The sequence below is a fragment of the Myxocyprinus asiaticus genome, chromosome 24 (genome assembly GCF_019703515.2).
Source record: "Myxocyprinus asiaticus isolate MX2 ecotype Aquarium Trade chromosome 24, UBuf_Myxa_2, whole genome shotgun sequence".
NCBI lineage: Eukaryota > Metazoa > Chordata > Actinopteri > Cypriniformes > Catostomidae > Myxocyprinus > Myxocyprinus asiaticus.
This window is the reverse complement of record NC_059367.1, coordinates 2,306,659-2,333,671: the sequence shown is the minus strand read 5'-3', so window position 1 is coordinate 2,333,671 and position 27,013 is coordinate 2,306,659. Positions and strand designations below refer to the sequence as shown.

Here is a 27,013-nt window from a genome sequence, read left to right as displayed (position 1 = left end):
CATTTTTAGTTTATTATTGGGATTTTGGTTGCACACTAAACTGCTTTTGGGGTTTTATTCATAATAAGGAAAGACTAAGAAATGTTTCATCATTATATAAATCGATAAAAAACAAACTATCGGCCAATTAATCGGTTATCTGCGTTTTCCGCCACCTTGGTTATCGGTATCAGAATAATCCACTATCGGTCTACCTCTATTTCACATACTATTAAAAATTAGTAGGCAGTGCATACTTTGCAGTATGCAGTAAGCAGAACAATAATTTTCCATTCGAAACAGCCTCTGTCTGTCTTGGAAACATAAGTTGAATCCTATCATGCTGCAAAATTTAAACAAATAGTGCTGAATGGATCATTTTAAAATTAAATTTGAGTTATAAACATAAATATATCTAAAGAGAGAGAAAGAAAGATGGGTTAACAAGAGGGTGTGCATTTTTTATTCCTGTAGAGACAGAAGCCAGACAGGTACAGTGATAAATGACAGTTCAGGCTTGTCTTTGTTTACCTCGAGTATACTCTACAGTTCAATTCAGTTCTATAAATATCTCTCTATCTCTGCTAGACTTCCTGACGTCGTGTCTCTTGAGCATTGAGCACTGAAAAAAACACATGTGGTTTTAAAAACATTCAGCAGGTAGTAAAAATACACCATTGCTTCCTGCTGTTAATGGACACCTGTGGCCGCCCCTCCAGCGGTTGCTCGGGTTACTGCTGATGTTATGCGATTAAAGAGGAAGGATAGAAATTATTTAAGGTGAGGCATGGAACGGGAATAGGTTTTGTGGAAATGCATGGTTGGCGTCTAATTATTTTACTGCCCTCGAGCTCTGTTCTCTGTATGTAATGTTTGCTTCTATCGCCTTTTGTTTCATTCTCTCACTCAATTTAAAACAGTCTATATACACATCCAAGCATAATGATGCAAAAACTGTACATTGGATGAAATATTTATGTTAGAAATAATGAAACATGTCACATAACGGAAGTAAAATGGGTTGCGAATGTCATTTTATGTTGACTTTAAAATAAGGAATCTTTCTGCAGGTTTGGTGTGTTTGAAATATTGAGTAATCAGATGAAAGATGAGTCGGGGAAACTGGACAGCACTCGTGGGTTAGTATGCGGTTTAGGCGCAGGCGTCATGGAGGCGGTTCTAGTCGTCTGTCCCATGGAGACAATAAAGGTAAGGTCAAAAGATCAAAAGTTTAATGTTGAATATAATGGTAGCGTTAATATCTTTCTAATGTTTACCAAAGCCATATTGCTCTCTCACATTTCTAGGTGAAATTCATCCATGATCAATCCTCAGCCAATCCCAAATATCGAGGTTTTTTTCATGGAGTGCAAGAGATCGTCAGAACTCAAGGTACAGAACTGTTTTGGTACGCTTTGTTTTGACTACTGATCCTCATAGCTGTGGGGAAAACGTAAGGCCTATTTAGACCTAGTGCAAATTTTCCACACAAGTGGCCAGGACTGCCATTAAAACGACTTTGCTATTATTATTAACACAACGGTGATTCTCATGAAACCTGTCAAGAACATGTCCTGGCCCTATGTTACTCCAAAATCAAAAGAAACAAATAAGAAATTATATTTTTCATATGGACATTGAAGCCTATTTTAGGGCCATTAATGTTTTTACTATGTGAAGTATTTTTATGACCGCAATGCGGAATCGGATCCAATACTGCGCTCATGTACTTGTACTAGTGCTCGTAAAAATGCTCAGACACCAAAAAACAATATCATCTGACGTACGAGTGTCATTACATAAACATTCAGCGCACAAATTAAAATCACGTTATGAACTAGTGTAACCGCAAAGCCTGCGATTTAATGAGATAAACATATAGTTTGCATGTGCTGCACACTTCAAAGTGAATGTGTGGAGTCGGTATTGTGCCAACATAAAGACACAAAATGCTCATACCTTTTAGAGCTCTTTGTCTCATACACGGAAAACACCATTATAATCATCGCACACTCTGTTTGTAGCAGATGACAGCAGGCAGAGCGCTAATTCACTTTGTAGCGTGCAGCGCATACAGACTATATATTTATTTAATAAAATCACAGCCACATTGGGGTGGAATAATAGGGTTCAAAACTTTAATACAGTGAAAAACACACTCTATTAGCATAACATAAATATACATAAATAAATAAACAATTCCAACATTCTTTTGAATGTCCATGTACTAAAATAAAATATTTGATGCCATGAGTGTACCTTCATTTACTATTACTATTATTTTGAAGTGCCAAGGAAAATTAAGCAATGTGATAACAATTTTACCTGGTCGCAAAAAGTAGTCCGTTAAATTACCTGATGAACTTTCACCTTTTGCTGACCCTTTATGCTTGGCAGAGCTAATGTGTGCTTCTAAATCACTTGCACCTTTATTAGCAACTGACACATAAGTGCCAGCTTTACATGTCATACAGTCTGCTTCCCACGGATCATGACCTGGACGAAAGCATGGGAATTTTGTGTGCAAATCTTCTGTAAATTTGCACTTTCGTTTGGGCATTGTTTCCACTCAGATGGCATTTGCTGCTAATGTCAAGTAACTGTTGGATGCCGAACACAATAGCGCTTCGCGCATTCACGGAGAGATTGACAGGCAGGACTTTTGGCCAATAGTTGCTGCAAGCCTCTTATAAATCGACCAATTGACCAAATTTTGAAATCCCGGCCAGACACTTTTTTAAGGTCCAAAAAAGAGGACATGTCCAGGAAAGAGAGGACGTATGGTCACCCTAATCATGATTCTAACTTCGGCAGTAATATTTGCTCTTGTACACTGATGATGATAAATTGTGTATTATATTTAAGCAATATATTGTACACAGCATTTTATTTGACAAATAATGTTGTATTTTGGATTAAAAAAATGTTTGGATAAAAATAATATAGTATTATGTTAAATTAATTCTATTTTCATTTGATTAAAGTTTGAAATAATAACTTTTTTTGACACCATTTGATGATAAAATTGAAATAAACTGTTGATATGAAATAAAAAAACTATTTTAAAAAATAGGTATCGGTGAGTCCCGAAAAGGAACTATCAGTACTCGTACTCTTTAAAAACATGGAAACACCTGCCTAATATGCTGTTGGTCCTCCACGTGCTGCCAAAACTGTGCCGACCCGCCGAGGCATGGACTCTACAAGACCTCTGAAGGTGTCCTGTGGTATCTGGCACCAAGACATTAGCAGCAGATCCTTCAAGTCCTGTAAGCTGCAAGGTGGAGCACATCCCACAGATGCTTAATCGTATTAGGGTTAGTTATCTGGCACCAACAATCATGCCACGCTCCAAATCTCTGAGATCAAATTTTTCCCCCATTCTGATGGTTGATGTGAACATTAACTGAAGCTCCTGACCCGCATCTGCATGATTTTATGCACTACACTGCTGCCACACGATTGGCTGATTAGATAATCGCATGGATGATTGTTGGTGCCAGATGGGCTGGTTTGAGTATTTCTTGGATTTTCACACACAACAGTCTCTAGAATTTACTCCGAATGGTGCCAAAAACACAAAACATCCAGTGAGCGTCAGTTCTGTGGACGGAAATGTCTTGTTGATGAGAGAGGTCAACAGAGAATGGCCAGACTGGTTTGAACTGACAAAGTCTACGGTAACTCAGATAACCACTCTGTACAATTGTGGTGAGAAGAATATCATCTCTGAATGCTGTTCTGAGATGCGGGTTGGTGCTGTTTTGGCGGCACGAGGGGGACCTACACAATATTAGGCAGGTGGTTTTAATGTTGTGGCTGATCGGTGTATATATATATATATATATATATATATATACAGTGGTGTGAAACAGTGTTTGCCCCCTTCCTGATTTCTTATTTTTTTGCATGTTTGTCACACTTAAATGTTTCAGATCATCAAACAAGTTTAAATATTAGTCAAAGATAACACAAGTAAACACAAAATACCGTTTTTAAATGAAGGTTGTTATTATTAAGGGAAAATATAATCCAAACCAACATGGCCCTGTGTGAAAAAGTGTTTGCCCCACCTGTTAAAACATAACTTAACTGTGGTTTATCACACCTGAGTTCAATTTCTCTAGCCACACCCAGGCCTGATTACTGCCACACCTGTTCTCAATCAAGAAATCACTTAAATAGGACCTGCCTGACAAAGTGAAGTAGACCAAAAGATCTTCAAAAGCTAGACATCATGCCGAGATCCAAAGAAATTCAGGAACAAATGAGAAAGAAAGTAATTGAGATCTATCAGTCTGGAAAAGGTTATAAAGCCATTTCTAAAGCTTTGGGACTCCAGAGAACCACAGTGAGAGCCATTATCCACAAATGGCGAAAACATGGAACAGTGGTGAACCTTCCCAGGAGTGGCCGGCCGACCAAAATTACCCCAAGAGCGCAGCGACGACTCATCCAAGAGGTCACAAAAGACCCCACAACAACATCCAAAGAACTGCAGGCCTCACTTGCCTCAGTTAAGGTCAGTGTTCATGACTCCACCATAAGAAAGAGACTGGGCAAAAATGGCCTGCATGGCAGAGTTCCAAGACGAAAACCACTGCTGAGCAAAAAGAACATTAAGGCTCGTCTCATTTTTGCCAGAAAACATCTTGATGATCCCCAAGACTTTTGGGAAAATACTCTGTGGACTGACGAGACAAAAGTTGAACTTTTCGGAAGGTGTGTGTCCCATTACATCTGGCGTAAAAGTAACACCGCATTTCAGAAAAAGAACATCATACCAACAGTAAAATATGGTGGTGGTCGTGTGATGGTCTGGGGCTGTTTTGCTGCTTCAGGACCTGGAAGACTTGCTGTGATAAATGGAACCATGAATTCTGCTGTCTACCAAAAAATCCTGAAGGAGAATGTCCGGCCATCTGTTCGTGACCTCAAGCTGAAGCGAACTTGGGTTCTGCAGCAGGACAATGATCCAAAACACACCAGCAAGTCCACCTCTGAATGGCTGAAGAAAAACAAAATGAAGACTTTGGAGTGGCCTAGTCAAAGTCCTGACCTGAATCCTATTGAGATGCTGTGGCATGACCTTAAAAAGGCAGTTCATGCTCGAAAACCCTCCAATGTGGCTGAATTACAACAATTCTGCAAAGATGAGTGGGCCAAAATTCCTCCACAGCGCTGTAAAAGACTCATTGCAAGTTATCGCAAACGCTTGATTGCAGTTGTTGCTGCTAAGGGTGCCCCAACCAGTTATTAGGTTTAGGGGGCAATCACTTTTTCACACAGGGCCATGTAGGTTTGGATTTTGTTTTCCCTTAATAATAACAACCTTCATTTAAAAACTCCATTTTGTGTTTACTTGTGTTATCTTTGACTAATATTTAAACTTGTTTGATGATCTGAAACATTTAAGTGTGACAAACATGCAAAAAAATAAGAAATCAGGAAGGGGGCAAACACTGTTTCACACCACTGTATATATATATATATATATATATATATATTATTATTATTATTGATTTGGGGTTAAATATGATCAGGACATTGTTTGACAGGTTTTGTGAGAATCACACACAATCAGTACTTTCACACTATTTTACTTCCATTGTTTCATTTTTGCACAGAGACTACCAATCTATTACATCTCAGCGATGGGTTGTATTTGCTAAATGGGTTGTTTTTTGTATTGAAGTATTACTTTTGTATTTTGCATGCACAGACTCGTGTAAACTCAGAAACTATTAAAAAAAAATGTGTCACTTTGTGTGAAAAGTTTTGTTGAAATCCAGATTTTTGCCTGTGATTCACATTGTTTTGTTGCATCACTATTGGTGCTAGTAGGCATTTACAGTAAGTACTTTGTTTGCCCACTGAAACTATACTAACATACAGTAATGCAGATGACATTGAATGCTTTCATGTCCAAGTAAGTTCCTAACATTGTTTTTCTGTCTCTCAGGAATCAGGGGGACGTATCAAGGCCTCACAGCCACAATCCTTAAACAAGGATCCAATCAGGCGATCCGATTCTTTGTCATGACCTCTCTCAGAAACTGGTACAAAGGTGAGTGAGTGAGTGTATGTGTGTTTATGAATGAACGTTTTAGCAGTGTAGAAGAAGATGACGGTGTGTACTTCATGGTTTTGTAAGCAACACTTCCCCCTGCTGGACATTGAGTACTCAGACAGCAAATAAAATCCCATCTCAGCCCATGTGTGTTATCACATGCACATGCATCTGACAGTTGCTATTCTTGGTTTCACAGGTGATAACCCCAACAAGTCCATCAACCCCATGGTGACAGGTGCGTTCGGTGCGATCGCTGGGGCAGCTAGTGTGTTTGGAAACACGCCTCTGGACGTCATCAAGACCAGAATGCAGGTACACACATGTCAGTACATAGATGTGTGTGCATACTTTTAAGGGACCCTACCTCGTGTCTACACAGATGCATGTAGCAAATCTAGCTCTAGGAACTAGATTGTTCCCAATATAGAGAACGAAGCTGTTTACAGTGAAAGTGGCTGATTAAAGGAATATTTTGGTTTCAAGACAAGTTAAGCTCAATCGACAGCATTTGTGGCATCATGTTGATTACCACAAACAATTATTTCGACTCATCCCTTGTTTTCTTTAATAAAAGCACAAATGTGTGTTCCAGTGAGACACTTACAATGGAAGTCAATGGGGTCAATCTGTAAACGTTAAAATACTCACTGTTTCAAACGTATAGACACAAGACATAAACAATATATGTGTTAACATGATTTTACTGTCATAAAATCATTTACTAACCACATATGTGGAAAGTTATACAATTTTACTACTTTGTTGCCATGATAACGTAAAAACAACAATTTAAACAACTTTACAGCTCAAATGATACACAAGTATTTACAGAAGAATAATTGTGTGCTTTTATAAAATCATAAGCTTCACATTTCTGCCTTTTAACCTGCCAAAAACCGGCCTCATTCACTTCCATTGTAAGTGCCTCACTGTAACACAGATTTTTGATTTTTTTAAAGAAAAGGAATTAATTTTTATGGTAATCAACATTCTGCCACAAATGCTGTTGATTGAGCTCAACTTGTATTGAACCCGGAATATTCCCTGAAAGCCTGGAAAAGTTTTTACGGAAGCTCTGAACCGCACTGTGAAAAAAAAAAAAAATCATAAGGTTAAAAAAAAATTATATAGATGTTTTAGTGCCTTCCTGAGCTTATGTCCTATAAAAAAATAAATGTCTTCATGTATAAATGTTTTTTTTTTCTCTACATTATTATTATTTTTCTGTCAATCTAGCACATACATATTTTACATAGGCCAACAAAAGAAAAAAGCACAATATCAATAGCAGCATCGATATTCCCAATGGTGAATGTCATCAAACAACCAGAAATAACTCCCGATGTCCCACTTGACAACGAATGCCACATGAAACATGTGTAACATGAGGTATATTCATTTAATTATGGGATTTCATGTGTTAGTAGACTCTTCAACATTATATGTTTATTTCCTTGATTAAGATTAGCTAAACATTCTTGTTAGAATATTGTACAACTATAAATCAACAGATCAAGTACCACAACTGTCATCTGTCACCTTGTAAGCATAAGATAGTGGAACCTGGTGGCCGAGGTTGGTAGTGCATGCTAATTGTTAGCTAGCAAGCAAAAAACAAAACAACAAAAAAATGTTCATGTGTTGCCTCTTATGCACCTATTATGGTTTTTAAACGTGCCTAATTTTGTTTTAAAGGTCTCATGCAATAGATTTACATGCATCCAAGGTCAAAAAAACACTTTAATTTGCTCATAATTTAAATTGCAGCATTAGCTTTTTCCCCCAGTGTCAAAAAACGACTCGTTCAATGATCCGTTCTAAAGGATTCATTCTAAACTCCTCCTTTCGGAGAGCATACTCTGCTCTGATTGGTCAGATGTCCCAGTCTGCTGTGATTGGTCTACCGCTTAGTGTAGTGTTTGAGGGCGGGTCAAAGCTGTTCGTGAACAGCCAATGAAGACCAGAGGCGGGTTTTTTGTTACCAAGTTACGTAGGTTAGTACAGGAAGTAAGTCTGGAATTACTAACGACTCGTTTCAGGTGTTCAGAATCGGTTCTTTCTTTTGGGAGTCAATAACTCCATTTGTCATGCACCTTGATTTTTGAAACTTTGCAGACTTTTTTACATTCACAAACAGCTATATAACACACTACATGAAAGGTGATATTTGATATAATAGCATAATAGGTGCTCTTTAAGGAGAAAAACATTTTTTGAGAAATTTTTTTTTAGAAAAAAATATTTTTCTAGACAGAAAAAAAAACATCTGAGAGAGTGGAAAAAAAACTTGAATTTTTTTTTTTTTTTTTTTTTTTTGGGCAGAATTTTTTTTTTTGTAGGACATATGCTCAGGAAGGCACTAAGACACTAAATCACTGACTAAAGGTGACTAAATCACCTAGTAAATTTTTTTTTTTTTTTCAAAGTGCAGTTCAGGGCTTCCGTATGTTTTCACTTGAGGAGCTAAAATTGACAAAAAATAACTGGCTGCAATTTTTGTTTAAAGAACAGTCATTTAAAAGCAATATTACATTCGGAATCATGCTGTTGTAAGCTTCTAAATACCAATCTTCAATATTTTCCATTGGAAATAAAGTAGTAGTGTTTGAGGTTTCGTTTTTCTTCTCAGGGTTTGGAAGCTCACAAGTATAAAAACACAATGGACTGTGCCGTGAAGATCATGAAACATGAAGGGCCAGCTGCGTAAGTGTGTTTCTGTGTTCAATAAGTTCAAGTTCAAGTTCACCATTAGCTCCTCATGTTACTATATTGTGTCTAACAGAGTTTTATAAACCAATTTATTGAGTCTCCAGGAAGATCAGTGTCCAGTTTAAAACCTTTTCCTCACTCTGAGTATGTTGACGTCTCCTGCAGGTTCTACAAGGGCACGGTTCCTCGTCTGGGCAGAGTGTGTTTAGACGTGGCCATAGTCTTTATCATCTATGAGGAAGTCGTGAAGGTCCTGAACAAAGTCTGGAAAACAGAGTGAAAAAATAAAGACCAGAGAGAAAAGAGGAGAAGATCACATGAGACGCGATCACTGTGTGAAAAATACGTGTCAATAACAGTACAGTACACAGGCCTCAGTTAGCACAGTCAGCTGTTTACTTTAATTTCAGTTCAGTTTTATTCATTTTTCACCTTCAGCATCTCTTCTTATTAAACTTGCATTGAAATATGCACATAATAATAAAATATTTTCATTTTTTATTTCTTAAAGAGGCTCATCAGTAGCTGTAAAAAATAGACACGATTTAAGAGTGCCAAATTTAACACATTCAGTGTTTGTTCATAAATATATTTTTTAACAGCTAAATTTAACACACCTGTTATTACTACATTGCTACATACCCCCTATACATAGAATGTATAGAAAATAGTAAAAATAGTAACGTTTTTAAAGGATTAGTTCACCCAAAAATGAAAATTCAGTCATTGTTTACTGAACAATGGGAGTAAGGGAGAAATTGTGAATGAATGTTGTGCTCAGTGATGTCATACAATGGCAGTTTATGGTGACCACCTCTTCAAGCTTCAAAAGAACACAAAAGTGGGGGGGCCTGGGTAGCTCAGTGGTAAAGACGCTGACTACCACCCCTGGAGCTTGCTAGTTCGCTAGTTCAAATCCAGGGCGTGCTGAGTGACTCCAGCCAGGTCTCCTAAGCAACCAAATTGGCCCGGTTGCTAGGGAGGTTAGAGTCACATGGGGTAACCTCCTCGTGGTCGCTATAATGTGGTTCGTTCTCGGTGGGGCGCATGGTGAGTTGAGCGTGGTTGCCGTGGTGGATGGCTTGAAGCTTCCACACACACTATGTCTCCATGGCAACACGCTCAACAAGCCACGTGATAAGATGCGCGGGTTGACAGTCTCAGATGCGGAGGCAAATCACTACACGACCACGAGGACTTAAAAGCACATTGGGAATTGGGCATTCCAAATTGGGAGAAAAAAAACAAGAACACAAAAGTATAATTCAGAAGACAAACTGAAATCTAATGTATTATTTCGTGAAAATGTTCACTGACCATTGAGCTCCGGTGTACGTTCATTCAACTTGACATGAGAGCAAGTTCACGTAGCCCCCTCATGACATTGGGGCGTTCAAGCGAAAACACATTTTATTTATCTAAAAACAGGTCCTCCACAGTGATAGTGACAACAGAACACAACACAGCTGCACACAAAACAGAGAACAGAACTTACTAAACATGTCTGAAGAGTTTGTAGTCAAAGAATTGATGCATTTCTATGCCCAGCCTTATTTTTTTTAACGGAGTACTCAGAAATCAAACAGAAACATCGAGGAATCTACAGGCAGCCACAGTCACACGTGTCCTAAAGTGACGGCAAACGACACAAGATAAAAAGGTATATTTTCTATGTTAATCAGAGTTTTTGTCCTAAGCAGTGACGAGCGACAGTACATTCTGTCAATTGCTTGTTTTCTATTTTCAGCATTGAGTGGGTGACTCCGTCCACTGTGAACTTGCACCGGTCCAAAAACTCAAAAAAAAAAAAATAAAAAAATAAGGCTGGGCATAGAAATGCATCAATTCTTCAACTACACACTCTTCAGACATGTTTAGTAAGTTCTGTTCTCTGTTTTGTGTGCAGCTGTGTTGTGTTCTGTTGTCACTATCACTGTGGAGGACCTGTTTTTAGATAAACAAAACAAGTTTTCGCTTGAACACCCCAATGTCATGTGAACTGTTGCTCTCGTGTCCTATCATGAATGCACACAGGAGATCAACGGTCAGTGAACATTTTCACTAAATTATACATTAGAATTCAGTTTGTTTCTCATCAAATCTTATCGTATGCTTTCATAACAATCATGAGTCTCATGGAATAATTTATTAGACTTCTGAATTAAACTTTTGTGTTCTTTTGAAGCTTGAAGAGGTGGTCACCATAAACTGCCATTGTATGACATCACTGAGCACAACATTTATTCACAATTTCTCCCTTTGTGTTCAAAGAAAGAAAGAAAGTCATATAGGGTTATAACAACACGGGGTGAGTAAACAATGACTGAATTTTCATTTTGGGGTGAATTAATCCTTTAATGTTAGAATGTTTTAACTTGTCCAGACTGACAAAATCTAGAAGGTTAAGTAGTAACATTTATATACTGGGAGTATATGAATATTTATAAATATGTTTACATTTAAAGAGTAATTTAACCTACAGATCATTCCATATTATGATGTTAGTATCCATTTTTAATGCCTTTTTTTTTAACACATATTTTTACATTTATAAAACATTTTTTATTAATATTAATTTGAATATATTTTATATTTATGTTCATGTTATGTTGCATATGTGCCTTTAACCATTAAACCTAAGCATGAACTTACATTTAAATAATAATTCTATCGCCAGTCTTGTCTTAGTTTTTTTGCATCTTCCTCAATATATCTGTGTGTTTGCACTGATCTCAGATCTGCTGTATTTGTCCATGTGCAATATCTTAATGTAGACAACTGAAATATGGATTCAGTGAATGTAGCAGCTATCTTGCGTTGTGCATAAACTTAAATGTGATTCCATGATATCGAACCATTTTTAACGCTGTGAGGAAGCTAATATGCAGAATTTATTGTGTGATGTTGTTTTCTGTGTACAAACCTGTTAAGAAAAATGGGTTTGATGCCATCACTAATTCTTTAATTGGTCGAAAGTCATTCAGCACTCCTGACATCAAGAGGGTTGAATCCAACATTGAGGGGGTTAGACGTGTTTTATGTGTCTGGACAGATTAATGCTTCCGTGTTGATGTTTGTATGTATTTGTGAGTTAGTGCATCTGTCCCTTTAGCAATATTCTATGGAATTGTTTGTGCAATACAGTATGTACAGCCTTTTTTCTTTGTAGATCTGAAGCTTCCTAATACTAAACAACGTGCTAATAAAATTATTTTATTTTCATAATACGGTTAAACAAGGTGTCTTCAGTGTTATTTTGTTTTATTGAATATTTGTACAGTTGCAGGAAAATGTATGTGAATCCTTTGGATTTAGCTGAATTTCTGCATAAATTGGTCATAAGATTTTATCTGATTTTAAAGGTACTGTAAGCTATTTTTGCATAGATATATATACGTAGATACATTAGTAGCAGCTGTTTTTATTGACCGCGATACATCAGTGCATCTGCCATATTGGATAGGTCAACAGCCACCCATCAACACATGAATGTAAATTGACAAGTCTATTGTCTTTTCCAGCCAAGTTTCAGATTATCTGATTTGCCAAACATTGGGCAATATTTTAGATAATATAGAAACATCCTGACTACACTTCTAAAAACAGATTTTCCCCATATCAAACTGCAAATAAAGTCCTCTACAAATTAATATATCATGGCAAACATACTGAAAATTAGCACCCAGTCAGTCAAATAATTACATGATTAACTGTTTCCACACAAAAGCAGTTTATGCAGTGGTCTGAAGCTTGCTCTCCATTTACTTCCATTCAAACAGCTCTCCTTGTTGACCGTTCCAAGATGGCGCCACGGTTGACGTTTCCGAACTTGCCGAATGAGGCATCTACCTATGTATTTCTATGGATTTTTGCCGTTCTGGAATTTTGGAACTGAGCCATTGAATAAGCCACGCCTCCTCTTTCCAAACCCCCGCACATCAAAGACACCGTTGCCACCGACTCCAAGCAGAACACCATCATCCCACTGTTGTCAAACACAGCAGTAGCAAAATAGCGCCCTCATCTGACAACTGTTATGAAAAACATGGCAAAAACATCACATTAAGCCACAATATTTCGTTGCAGCTACAACGTGCAAAATGATTGACAGGCAGAAAGCTTCACAGAGTCTAGAGCTGTCACAAAGACCGGTGAGATATTTTACACCAATTATTTCATTAATATCTTTCAGGGAGTAGGAAAAAATGTGCATACCTTTTCATGAAAAAAATCACTTGCAGCACCTTTAACATTTACATTTATGCATTTGGCAGACATTTTTATCCAAAGCAACTTACAGTGCACTTATTACAGGGACAATCCCCCTGGAACAACCTAGAGTTAAGTGCCTTGCTCAAGGACAGGTGATGGCTGTGGGAATTGAACCAGCAACCTTCTGATGACCAGTTATGTGCTTTAGCCCACTATGCCACACACACACACAGTCGAGAGATTCCTCTTCTCTTTATGCCCATTTTACAATAGCTATTTGTCTAATAGATAGAAGGAAACCTCTCTCTCTTTCTGTCTGAATGTCTCTCTACCTTTGTCACATCTAGCCAGAACCCAAAAGCGTTTGCAAGTACAGAAAAGTGGGTTGTTGTATTGCCTTGACAAAGCCAACATACTGTAATTCTACAGACATGGTTAAGAGTTTTTCCAAAATCCCTAAACCAATGTCCAAATTATCAACTGTAACACCTACAGCTTTCAAGCTACAGCCACCGAACTTGGTACAGGCCTTCAGACTGGTCGGACTCAGATTGTTATGACTTGTCAAACTGATCGGACTTACGATTTTCATGTAGCAGGTGATCATAAAATGTGATCTCATCTTAGTACTTTCAAGTCAGTCTTTTGTACAATTGTTATTTTATTCTAATCTAAATATATTCTGACAAAATACATTTAATTATACTGTATATCCCATTCTTATATTATTATTTTTTTGTAGTGATTTCTTGTTTACACTATTTGCACTATTATTATGTTTTTTCTCAAGAAGTATTTCCATCATGTTTATTATGAGTGGAACTATCAGACAGACTGACTCCACTGAATATTTCTGCTCATATCAGTTTAGATGTCATCACTGTGGGGTATTTCATAATCCCACCAGAATTATGTAATTATCATGCAACACTGAGGTCAGGAAATGAATGTTGCGCAAACAGATGTTCGTCTTTGCATAATAACAGGGTGCTGTTCTCTGGTCAGATCAGAGCTGAAGCGTGTGGCGCAGTGTTTCCCAACCCTGTTCCCGCAGTACATCAACACTGCACTCCAGTTCAGCTCATGGAGTCTCTATACTGAGCTGATGAGTTCAATAAGAGATAACCAGCCTAAAGTCACTTTGAATAAAGGTGTGTATACTAAATGTCTAAATCTAACTGTACATTTATATATGCATGCAGTGCATTGGGGTAATTTGGGACACTTAAACTCTGTTGTGTTGTGATGTGATTGAGGGTTGTTTTGTTTGGGCAAAATTGCAGCAAAATGCAAAAATGTGTACTAAATGATGCTGAATGTAAAATAAAGCAAGACTGAGGCCTACCTAAATAAGCATTTGAACATTTTTCAACGCAATATTCATTATGGTCACATATTTTATACTTTCAGAATGGTCTCAAAAATAAATATACTATTTTTCCCTGATTTTTTTTTAGCTCAATATTTAGATTCAACCTAACATATATTTAAACTTTTAGCCTAACGTTAATGTTTAACCTAACATTTATTTAACATTTACTTCGCTATCTATAATTATTTTAAATATTTATTAAGCCATAGATGTTAAAAAAAGGTTTAATAAATATGAACTATTTTTTTTTCTCTCTAAACGTATTATTTAAGGTACATATTTAGATTTAGATTTAGACATAAAAATTAGATTTATATTTAAATATATGCTCTTGGTTTGTATTTAATATTTATTTACATGCTTATAATCACAAAGCTGCACTATTTTAAGTGGCATTATATATATATATATATATATGCAGTAAATTGCAATATAATGGGGTAATTTGGATTATCTGAATTGTTTTGATGTCATTAAGGGTTGTTTTGTTTGTTTGATGTCTTGGTTATTTGGGTAAAATCCCAGTTAAATGCAGATTTTTTTTTTTAAATGTCTCATAAACTCTAATTTACCCAAAATGTGTATGTGCTGAATTTAAAATAAAGCATGTTACACAAAATTGCCCAGTTTTGCCATACCTCAACAAGCATTTAAAAAATATTCTAAGCAATTTTAATTCATGTCACATTTTTTATACATGATTGTTTTCTTAAATACTAACCAATAAAGGTATATTTTTCTTTAAATGTTTAGCTCAAGATTTAGATTTAACTTAAATGTTATTTAACATTTATCAACCATTTAGATTGTTATCTATAGTTATTTCATATTTTGAACTGCTTATTTTTTTCATTAAATGTCTTTGGCCACATATTTAAATCTATATTTAGGATTTACATTCAGATATAACAATTGGATTTAGATTGAAATGTTTACATGTTTATTATAAGAAAGCTGCACTGTAAGTGACAGAAAAATTGTTTTTTGGAAAGCGCTGTGTGTGTCATTCTGATATGTCCGGTAGGCGGCGCTGTGTGTGTCGTTCTGATATCTGTCCGGTAGGCGGCGTTGTGTGTGTCATTCTGATATCTGTCCGGTAGGCGGCGCTGTGTGTGTCGTTCTGATATCTGTCCGGTAGGCGGCGCTGTGTGAGGTGAGTCAGACGCGCTTTGATTGAGTGAGTCAGAATCATTAAGCGCACTCACAGCTGAAGTTCATCGATGCTCGTGTTCGGTGTTATAAGATTCATTCAGTGCATATAAAAGTTTTTTTTTTTTTCCCAGATCCGAGACTTAATTATCAGAGATTTTAACAGAGATTCAGGATGCTTGGAGTAAATGTGATGAGGCATTGCGTTTTTGTTGTGTTTATATTTTTAATGTGTGTATCCGGTGTGTGTGACGCGGGATGCGCGGATAGACCGTCACCGCACTGCTGTCCGGGACGGAATAACGAGTGTGTGGAGTTCACCGGGAGAAAAACTGTTTGTTACTGCGACACATACTGCATGAGGACCGGAGACTGCTGTGACGACTATCACACAGCGTGTCACATATCAGGTGAGTTACAATGTACATAAGGACAATTATTTGTACTCATAATAATAATAATAATAATAATAATAAATAACCTGTTACTGCTGTCAGACTATCATCAAACGTGCTGATGGCGCGCATAATCACTATCACTTGATAGACACGTTGTGTTGTGACGTCATGGCGGTGTGATTGAAGTGACTGTTGATCATAAGAAGTGTGTAAACTGTAACTTCTGCTGGTTAGATTCTCAGGAAAGTCCTTTTTTTCACCACCAAATTTATGAATGTCATTGCAGGATATAAATTATAGATACCGACAATTCAATTTTCACCAGTTAAAATCCTTATTCTACTGTAAGTATATCAGTATTCAGGTGTGTACTAGTAAAAAACATTCATTCTTGGTATAAAAAAGGACAGTTTTTAAATATTAAATATTCTTGATATAAAAAATGACAGTTTTAAAATATTAAATATTCTTGATATAAAAAATGACAGTTTTTAAATATTAAGAATGGGTATTCCTGCGAGTAATGACATCATTTTTAAACATCAAGAATGGGAATTCCCGTGAGTAATGAAGTCATTTGTAAACATCAAAAATGTGAATTAATGTGAGTTATGAGGTCATTTGTAAATATCAAGAATGGGAATTCCCGCGAGTAATGAGGTAATTTGTAAATATCAAGAATGGGAATTCCCACGGGTAATGAGGTCATTTGTAAATATCAAGAATGGGAATTCCCGCGAGTAATGAGGTCATTTGTAAACATCAAGAATGGGAATTCCCGCGAGTAATGAGGTCATTTGTAAACATCAAAAATGTGAATTAATGTGAGTTATGAGGTCATTTGTAAATATCAAGAATGGGAATTCCCACGGGTAATGAGGTCATTTGTAAATATCAAGAATGGGAATTCCCGCGAGTAATGAGGTCATTTGTAAACATCAAGAATGGGAATTCCCGCGAGTAATGAGGTAATTTGTAAATATCAAGAATGGGAATTCCCACGGGTAATGAGGTCATTTGTAAATATCAAGAATGGGAATTCCCGCGAGTAATGAGGTCATTTGTAAATATCAAGAATGGGAATTCCCGCGAGTAATGAGGTCATTTGTAAACATCAAGAATGGGAATTCCCGCGAGTAATGAGGTCATTTGTAAACATCAAGAATGGGAATTCCCGCAAGTAATGGTCATTTGTAAACATAAAGAATGGGAATTCCCACGAGTAATGAAGTCATTTGTAAATATCAAGAATGGGAATTCCCGCGAGTAATGAGGTCATTTGTAATTATCAAGAATGGGAATTCCCGCGAGTAATGCCATCATTTTTAAACATCAAGAATGGGAATTCCCGCGAGTAATGAGGTCATTTGTAAATATCAAGAATGGGATTTCCCACGAGTAATGAGGTCATTTGTAAATATCAAGAATGGGAATTCCCGCGAGTAATGAGGTCATTTGTAAATATCAAGAATGGGAATTCCCGCGAGTAATGAGGTCATTTGTAAATATCAAGAATGGGATTTCCCACGAGTAATGAGGTTATTTGTAAATATCAAGAATGGGAATTCCCTCGAGTAATGAGGTCATTTGTAAATATCAAGAATGGGAATTCCCGCGAGTAATGAGGTCATTTGTAAATATCAAGAATGGGAATTCCCGTGAGTAATGAGGTCATTTGTAAATATCAAGAATGGGAATTCCTGCGAGTAATGAAGTCATTTGTAAATATCAAAAATGTGAATTAATGTGAGTTATGAGGTCATTTGTAAATATCAAGAATGGGAATTCCCGCGAGTAATGAGGTCATTTGTAATTATCAAGAATGGGTATTCCCGCGAGTAATGAGGTCATTTGTAATTATCAAGAATGGGTATTCCCGCGAGTAATGAGGTCATTTGTAATTATCAAGAATGGGTATTCCCGCGAGTAATGAGGTCATTTGTAAATATCAAGAATGGGAATTCCCGCGAGTAATGAGGTCATTTGTAAATATCAAGAATGGGAATTCCCGCGAGTAATGAGGTCATTTGTAATTATCAAGAATGGGTATTCCCGCGAGTAATGAGGTCATTTGTAATTATCAAGAATGGGTATTCCCGCGAGTAATGAGGTCATTTGTAAATATCAAGAATGGGAATTCCCGCGAGTAATGAGGTCATTTGTAATTATCCAGAATGGGTATTCCCGCGAGTAATGAGGTCATTTGTAAATATCAAGAATGGGTATTCCCGCGAGTAATGAGGTCATTTGTAAATATCGAGAATGTGTATTCCCACGAGTAATGAAGTAATTTTTAGATATCTAGAATGGGAATTCCTGCGAGTAATGAGGTCATTTGTAAATATCAAGAATGGGAATTCCTGCGAGTAATGAGGTCATTTGTAAATGTCAAGAATGGGAATTACCATGAGTAATGAGGTCATTTTTAAATATAAAGAATGTGTATTCCTGCGAGTAATGAAGTAATTTTTAGATATCTAGAATGGGTATTCCCGTGAGTAATTGTCATTTGTAAATATAAAGAATGGGAATTCCCGCGAGTATTGACATCATTTTTAAATATCAAGAATGGGAATTCCCGTGAGTAATTACATAATTTTTTAATAAGAAGAATGGGTATTCCCGGGAGTAATGATTTTATTTTTAAATATAAAGAATGGGAATTCCTAAGCCTGGGTATCTCAGTGAGTATTGACGCTGACTATCACCCCTGGAGTTGCGAGTTAGAATCCAGGGTGTGCTGAGTGACTCCAGCCAGGTCTCCTAAGCAACCAAATTGGCCCGGTTGCTAGGGAGGGTAGAGTCACATGGGGTAACCTCCTCGTGGTCGCTATAATGTGGTTCTTGCTCTCGGTGGGGCGCGTGGTGAGTTGTGCGTGGATGCCGCAAGTAAAGAAGTCACTTTTAAATATCAAAATAAGGAATTCCCACAAGTTATGAGGTCATTTTTAAATATCAAGAATGAGAATTCCCGGAAGTATTGAAGTCATTTTTAAATATCAAGAATGTGTATTCCTGCAAGTAATGACATTTTGTCAAAAGATTTGCTTGAGAAGTGTGCTGTTTTTTTCTTTCAAATAAACTTGCTTTGGTATTTTGTCATCGAATGCAGTGACATTATGACATTTTTAAGTCTGACTTAAGTGTCCGAGTACATTTATCTCATGATACGGTCAGACATCAGGTTTGGTGCGCATTGCGATCTTCCTTCACATGTTTTGCTTGAAAAATTAAAAGCCTCAGTTGAATTGAAAATGACGTGTTTGTGTTCACAGTGTTTGTGAGGGGGGTTTTAGGGGTAGTAATTTGGTGGGAGTGAATTCTCTTCTCGCAGATGTTTTAAAGTCACTGTTTTTTAAGTCTTTGGAGCTGCACAACATAAACACAGATGATTGAGCAACTCGAAACTCCTGAAGCGCCCAACAAACCTGGAACACACTCAAGGCCTCCCAAAAGTCCAAACACACGCAAAATGAAAGCCGCGTGGTGCTACAATCTTTGTCTTCTGCATCTTTGGCACATGCATTTCATCTCTTTGCCTTATATAGAGCAGACAGCCGCAGCACATACTGCAGCTGTGATGTTGTACCTTGAGCCCCTTCTCTGCTTTAAAAAACACTCACCTGATTATATCTCTGAGACATAGTTTACATAACACACATGCAGTTTGAAATCATTTTTGAATTCTGTGTTGTAGTAAAAGCAGGTGGCAGAGACAGACAATGATAATGATCACTCCTCCTCCATGATAATAACCCCAGCAGACAGCTCCGGTTTACCATCACACATACTTCACTCATCACATCACGCATTATTTTTTCTGACAGAAGGGGAGTTACACTAAAAAACACAGGAAAAAACAGCTGTTGATTCCTGTAAATACTCTATCAATCTAATTCTTCCACTTTCTACCCATCTTTTCTGCCCAACAACACACATCGACGACAGTGTGCAAGTTATTCAGTCTCTCTCTGTATTTTTTTCAATGTGTGACCAGCACTGAGAATGATGACTTTAAAATACTCACTTTTCAAAAGTATAGCCACAAGATGTACTAGCATTATACACGTTAACATGATTTTAGGGTGATAAATCAGACTGATCAAAACAGTAGGTTGACTTTTCTTCATCTAAAATCTTTTTACCGAAATGCAAAACATTGCCCCCAGTGGCCAGAGTGGTAACTGTTGTTGGGTGTATGGGGACGTGTGAGCTCCATTTCACGGATGAAACGTCTATGGAGGGGCGCCAAAAGCGAGTTGTGAAAAGAGTTGTAAACTGTATCAACTGTACCCCTCAACACAAACCCCAAGCCTAAACCTAACCATCACTGGAGTAAAAATGTAATGTTAGAGGGAAAATGCAACCTCCAAATCGTTGGGTACTGACTATGCGAATGCGATTACTTCCTGGTTTCAAAGCGGGATCCGAACCTGGGTCTCCCATGCTGCTGATACAACGTCACAATAGAATGTAAACATGCTTGAACCGATGCAAAAATGTCGGCAAGTCGGCGTAATGTGGCAAATCCTAGGGTACCGGATTAATAAGCGATTTTATCACACTAAAATCATGTTAACACATGTAATGTTTAAGTCTTGTGGCTATACCTTTGAAACTAAGGCTGGGTATCAATAAAAATTTCCCGATTAGATTCGGATTCACAAACTCTCGTTTCGATTCGATTACTTTTCTATTCGATTCAAAATCGATTTAAATGGGTATATTTCAATTATAATGTCCCTTTTGCTTGCATATGAAAAATATTCTAGCTAATAGTGTTGTCAAAAGTACCGGTACTTCAATACCAAGTCGAGAGCCGGTAGTACCGAGCACCGACTCTATCCGGTACCAGCACGCAAGTATGACTGATACACGACAGTTTTAAAATGCTCACAGGCTTATTTTGAACGCGTGCTCTGTTACTCCTTTTACACTGAAATGACCAATTAATCAAATTAAAATCGTGACATGTCCTAGTGTTATTTATTAAACCACTAAAGGCTGCAATCTTAATGTGGTCAAGTTGCGTACTTTAAATAAATACGATCGCTCATCCACTAGAAACTCCACAGACATTGAGAATCATTCACGTTGTACGAGATGACACAGCAGAGCACTAATCCACTGTGAAGCACACAGCACATCTAAAATATATATTTATATAATTAAAATAACAGCATTTGCATTTTAATCTCAGCTCAGCTTTATTTGTATTGCATTCAAATCAACAGTGGACCAAAGTGCTTCAAGGTAATACAATTTAAAACATAACATTTCAAAATGACCAAATACACAAACGGCAGAAATCTAAAATACAAACACTCCAATACTGTGTCCTACATTTCATATGTCAGACTAAGGCCAGTGTAAAGAGATGAGATTTCAGACGTGACTTAAAAGTCTTCAGTGATCACACTGCGACGTGATGCAAATTGTTCATCCGGAAAAGTGAAGCATCCGGAAAAAAACACACGTCATAATAAAAGCACAATTCAAAATAAAATATAGATGCTTGAAATGGAAGTTATTGAATTAAAATATATTACAACTATAGTAAAATGTAATATTCACTGTGATAATAATAATAATTAATCAAAATATCACAAGCAAGACAGCTGTTGAAGAAAAGTTTTGCCAAAAAAATGCAATGACATGTTGAAAAGTTCTATTTTCACCTGTTAAAAGTTTTAAGAATTTATTGATTAGACACCATTTTGATGATGAAATTAAATTAAACTTTAAAAAATGTTCTGGAAAATAATAATAATTATTAAACTATAATTATTAAAAATAACTAAACTGGTGTGTTCAATAGCACATTATAACATTAGCATATATGTTATAAACTCACCCCTGGAGTTTCCTAGGCATGCTGAGTGACTCCAGCCAGGTCTCCTAAGCAACCAAATTGGCCCGGTCGCTATGGAGGGTAGAGTCACATGGGGTAACCTCCTCGTGGTCGCTATAATGTGGTTCGCTCTCAGTGGGGCGCGTGGTGAGTTGAGCGTGGTTGCCGGCGTTGGATGACGTGAAGCCTCCACACGCACTATGTCTCCGTGGTAACGCGCTCAACAAGCCACGTGATAAGATGCGCAGATTGATGATCTCAGACGTGGAGGCAACTGAGATTCGTCCTCTGCCACCCGGACTGAGGCGAGTCACTATGCCACCACAAGGACTTAAAAGCACATTGGGCATTCCAAATAAAAAAATAAAAAAGTTCCATAATTCCATAATGCTGTAGATTCTCTCTTCAAGTCGGACGTTATTGGCAGGTGTACTGTAGCCTTTATGATTGTTATTGTGTGTCTTATGTGTCATAAGAGGGACTGGAGGGATTCTGGTGGTGTTTGTTTGTTTACATCCAAATAACAGCTTGAACTTATTCAATCCAAACCAGACATTCCCTCACTCATGATTACTGCCATATGTGTGTGTGTGTGTGTGTGTGCTAGATATATATATATATATATATATAGCTGAGGAAAAACAAATATGCAAAATATTTTCTAATAGAAAAACAGAACTCTTAAGTATTGAATCTGTTATCATTTTCAATGCATTTTGCTATTGGTGATTATTGTACTCTTAAAGGAACAGTTCACCCAAACATGAAAATTCTATCATGACCTTCTCACCTTCATGCCGTTGCAAACCTGTATAACTTTCTTCAGTGCAACTCAAAAAGAGATGTTAGGCAGAATGTCAGTCTCAGTCACCATTCACTTCCAATATACAGAACAAAGATGCAGTGAAAGTGAATGGCGACTGAGACTGACATTCTTCCAAACATCCCCCTTTGTGTTTCACGGAAGAGAGAAATTCAAATGGGTTTGGAACATCATGAGGGTGAGTAAATGATGACAGAATTTTCATTTATTCTTTTTATTTATTTTTTTAATCCTCGTTTTCTCCCAATTTGGAATGCCCAATTCCCACTACTTAGTAGGTCCTCGTGGTGGCGCGGTTACTCACCTCAATCTGGATGGCGGAGGACAAGTCTCAGTTGCCTCCGCTTCTGAGAACGTCAATCTGCGCATCTTATCACGTGACTCGTTGCGCATGACACCGCGGAGACTCACAGCACGTGGAGGCTCATGCTACTCTCCACGATCCACACACAACTTACCACACGCCCCATTGAGAGCGAGAACCACTAATCACGACCACAAGGAGGTTACCCCATGTGACTCTACCCTCCCTAGCAACCGAGCCAATTTGGTTGCTTAGGAGACTTGGCTGGAGTCACTCAGCACGCCCTGGATTCGAACTCGCGACTCCAGGTGTGACAGTCGGCTGAACTACCCAGGCGCCCAAGAATTGTCTTGTTTTTGGTTGAATTATCGCTGTAACTACCCATTTAAGCATTTGTAATGTAAAACAACATACATCTAAATGACAAGTTTTAACTATTTATTGTACATAAGCCACTCGAGTCTATGCGTCACAGTGATTTTATCATGTTCAAACCAAATATTGCATATTTTAGAACTGTTCGCTGTTTTACTGATGTGTACATTCAGGACATTTAAAGAGAAGTGAACCCTTTTCAGCACTAGTATGTTGATGTCAGTCTCTTTTATCTGTCTCATAATGGAGCTTTACTGTCTCTGTGACGGATTCCTGAAAGTGGAAAAATGCAGAGCAGAAAATGTATCATGTGTTTGGTGGCCTCATAAACACCATGGTGCTCTTAGACAGAATGGGAAAGTAATGGAAATGTCTGTCGAGCTGTTCGCCTGAAAGCAGTTAATGTTGTGTGTCGTACCTGACTGAGTAAGCTGTACAGTGTCTGCTTAGTTTCACAGTTATTTCATAAACATGTCAGTCTTAAAGTAAAAGCATGTGTTTCTCTCTTCTCTGTTCTCCCACATCATCTCCTGATGAGTCAAATGGTAGTTAACTCTCAGCTGAGCTGCTCCATCTGCTAATTCATGAGTAGGTGTGTAACGTTACTTTGGATCTTTAAAAGGATCTTTATGCACCACAAACTTTAAGGCCGAAACATACTCTACGCAAGTACATAAAAGCAGTTTCTGATTGATTTTGAGTGTAGCTGCGTTCCAAAATTTGTCAGACCGCAATTCATAACATATCGCAATTACTGTGGCTGTTGCATTCTCAACGTTGCCACAAGGGGCGCTATAGCAAGATTAGTACGAACTGTCTGCTTCTATGGTGAGTTTTCTCTTTCAAGTTAACTACTGTCATGGCGAATATTGCTAAGCAAGTAAATTAAAATCAATATATTTATAGAAACTTACCTGAATAATAATTTAAGGGCAGTTCCAGCGTTACTGACGTGACATTTGCAGTGAAAATGTTACATTTAACATCCTATATAAAGTAGTCATTGCCAGTATATCAAATCATTTGTATGTATAATCATAGACCCCTGCAGATAGAGTCCAGACATCAGAACCGTTTCAGTCTAGACAAGTGTTTTTGTCCAGTTTAGATCTGGAAATCTTAAATATGCACAATCCAGAAATAATAATAGCCACAGACTGTAGAAGGCTTGGCACTCCTAAGAACATGTAAAATATAATTTTTATTCATTATCGTTTTCATATAAATTGGGAAAAATCTGCGTTATGGACGTGACTGTTGTGAAAGCAGCATTTACTTAATGGGGTATCCATCCAAAACACTTTGAAACCTGCAGACTTTGACCTTTGAGACATCTGTGTGATGTCCTTTAAGGTGGCATGGTGGATTGAAATAAGATTGAAATCACCATAAGGCCTTACATCTGTATTGAGCGCTTCAGTCATCGTGCGTGAGTGAGCAGCACCCTCTAGCGGCTCTACGCGGAACACACTGAGCAGCACAGCAATATTAGATGATGTTAATCACATTACAATGAAAATCGCAAAATTCTTAAAAATGATCTCCTCCCAAAAGTTGGCTTTAGGTGCAGAAAGCTTGAAATATATCACAGATCAAAGCAATAGTCAGCGATCTATCAGTATCATCATGGTAAAAGAACAAGCGGTGGATGTTTGATTCTCTCATTGATTTCCATGTAGGTTACTGCCACGTTCGTAACACAGGGCTCCAGGCTGCGAGTAAAATGGTTGCAAATGTGACCAAAAATAATTGATTGTAACAATCATTTAAAATCTAGTCGCCACTGGCGTTCATCAGATATCATCTTGTGAGTTATTGAATACATCTTTAGCACATGCACGTCGTGTGTCTCGTGCCACTTTTCACCCGTTTGTTGTGTCAACAACAAACCCAGCATGAGAGAGTCGTGAACAAATGACTCTTTTGAACCGGATCTTTTTCATGAATCACCTTTTTCATAAAAACATCCTTAATGTTTCAGTTTAGGAGCCAGTGGCTCCTAAGTCATTTTTTTAGTCTGGAGCCCTGTAACACAATTTTATGAGTGTTTAAAGTAAAGAAGGGAGACCATTGGTTCATCATACCTAACATCGACAAAAGTTAGCTTTGTACAGAGACTGATGTATCAGCTGCCGATATTTATCGGTTATAAGCATTAAAACGCTGATATAAAATAACGATTGTTTATTTATAATTCATCAGTAACACAATTTGTAAAAACTCTGTGAACTCAAATGCGCAATCCTGAAATAATAATAGCCACAATATGTAGAAGGGTTGGCACTCCTAAGAACATGTAATATTTAATTTGTATTTATTCTTGTTCTCATATAAATGAGCAAAAAATCAGAAAACACTTAGAAATCAGCAGACTTTGACTTCTGAGATATTGGTATGATATCCATTAATGCTGCATGATTGATTGAATTAAGTTTGAAATCGTAATTTGGCCTTGCGCGATTGCTAAACCTTAAAAGGCTGCGTTTCTGCATTAAGTGCTTCAGTCAGCGCTGTGTGAGCAAGCGGCGCCCTCTAGCGGTCTGGACAGCATTATCCATTATACCACTATAAAACAAGTTAAAAGGGGGTTTTGTTTTTTCCATGATGTGGTTGACCTTTTCGTGGAATTTTCCAACATATGCATAGTATGAATTTGTAATGTTCTCTGTTTCAGTACATACATGTAAAATGTGAGTTCTGTTGTTTTAAACTGCAAAAAATAAGTGCAAATATGTTTTAGAAGTACAAAATAACCTTTTCTCATATCAATCATCATGTTAAGTCATTTTTGTATCTTTTTATCTTTCATCGTGGCTGTCTTTCAAATTTTGGCCTGTCATGTGTTCAACAGATCCAATCCATGTTCAGTGGAAATTATTTATTGTTAGAACAGTAAAAAAAGCTTTTGTATCTCTTTGTACATTTTTATAGCATATAGCAATTCCTAAGTAAAAGTGTGATCCTATGACAAAAGTGGCAAAATATCGGCATCGGCCTATAGTTTTTTGTTAAAATCGGTAACCGGCCAAAAAATTCAATTTCTGTGCATCCCTAATAGAAAGTATCAACTTATTTGAATGAATATTGTTTTAGTGAAATAAACTTCACCTCTAAAACATTATGAACGTGACACAGCACTGAAACACAACAACATCATAAATGTGTGTAACAATTTTCCAAGTCAGTAAAGGGGGAAAGGAGGAAGCGGGAACCAGCTTACACACTTCACAGTGATTATTTTAAAACAGAAACTCTTCAGCTTTCTTCTAGCTCAGCATAAAGTCCTTATCCCAGGGTTCACACCAACGTAAAGGCACACTGCCATCCGTAGCATTTTCAGCTTTAGGTCTCTCTCTTCCACTGCAGCTCTCGCCGCTCTTTTATCGCCCTACGGCTTTCACTGTTGACACAAAACAGCTGTCAGAGATAATTTTTCCCAGGTGTCAATCCTGACCGTTCTCTCTCTCTCTCTCCCGGCCTCGCCCTCCACAGACTTCGCTCGGCCACGCCCACATCACCACCAGTGTTGGGTAAGTTATGAATTACTAACTGCTAATTACATCCTCTACAGTGTAATTAGATTACTGTACTAATTATTCTGTCTGAAAAGTAATTACATTACTTATTACTAATTACTTTCTAAAACCCTTATCAACCTCAACCAGATGAAAAATACAAGGATAGACATGAAATTGTTCTTTTAACTCTTTCAAATAAATCAAATAAATTATTCATGAACTGGCCAAAGAATTTAAGGGGGTAGCGTTA

The 27,013-nt window shown here is 37.3% G+C and overlaps 2 protein-coding genes and 1 long non-coding RNA gene across 4 annotated transcripts in view; all 3 read left to right on the top strand.

Annotated features, from left to right (window-relative positions):
* Positions 1-10,176, top strand: part of LOC127414577 (tricarboxylate transport protein B, mitochondrial-like) — a 34,572-nt gene extending 24,396 nt beyond the window's left edge. Inside the window, exons 4-9 of the mRNA XM_051652707.1 lie at positions 1,050-1,188; positions 1,287-1,371; positions 5,942-6,046; positions 6,249-6,364; positions 8,682-8,755; positions 8,927-10,176. Of these exons, the coding sequence (XP_051508667.1) occupies positions 1,050-1,188; positions 1,287-1,371; positions 5,942-6,046; positions 6,249-6,364; positions 8,682-8,755; positions 8,927-9,041 (634 nt within the window). The 3' untranslated portion in view covers positions 9,042-10,176. The remainder of the gene's footprint in view (positions 1-1,049; positions 1,189-1,286; positions 1,372-5,941; positions 6,047-6,248; positions 6,365-8,681; positions 8,756-8,926) is intronic.
* A 3,819-nt stretch (positions 10,177-13,995) lies between these two features.
* Positions 13,996-27,013, top strand: part of LOC127414582 (somatomedin-B and thrombospondin type-1 domain-containing protein-like) — a 29,643-nt gene continuing 16,625 nt past the window's right edge. The window contains exons 1-2 of one of the 2 annotated variants that reach the window (XM_051652713.1): positions 13,996-14,124; positions 15,765-15,904. In XM_051652713.1, the coding sequence (XP_051508673.1) occupies positions 15,853-15,904 (52 nt within the window). In that variant the 5' untranslated portion in view covers positions 13,996-14,124; positions 15,765-15,852. Of the gene's footprint in view, positions 14,125-15,628; positions 15,905-27,013 lie in introns of both variants that reach the window. The other variant, XM_051652712.1, reaches the window with a different exon arrangement.
* LOC127414594 (uncharacterized) lies at positions 16,755-17,914 on the top strand. The gene is made up of 4 exons (XR_007892821.1): positions 16,755-16,772; positions 16,861-16,992; positions 17,695-17,782; positions 17,871-17,914. It is a non-coding gene; the product is annotated as an uncharacterized LOC127414594 (long non-coding RNA).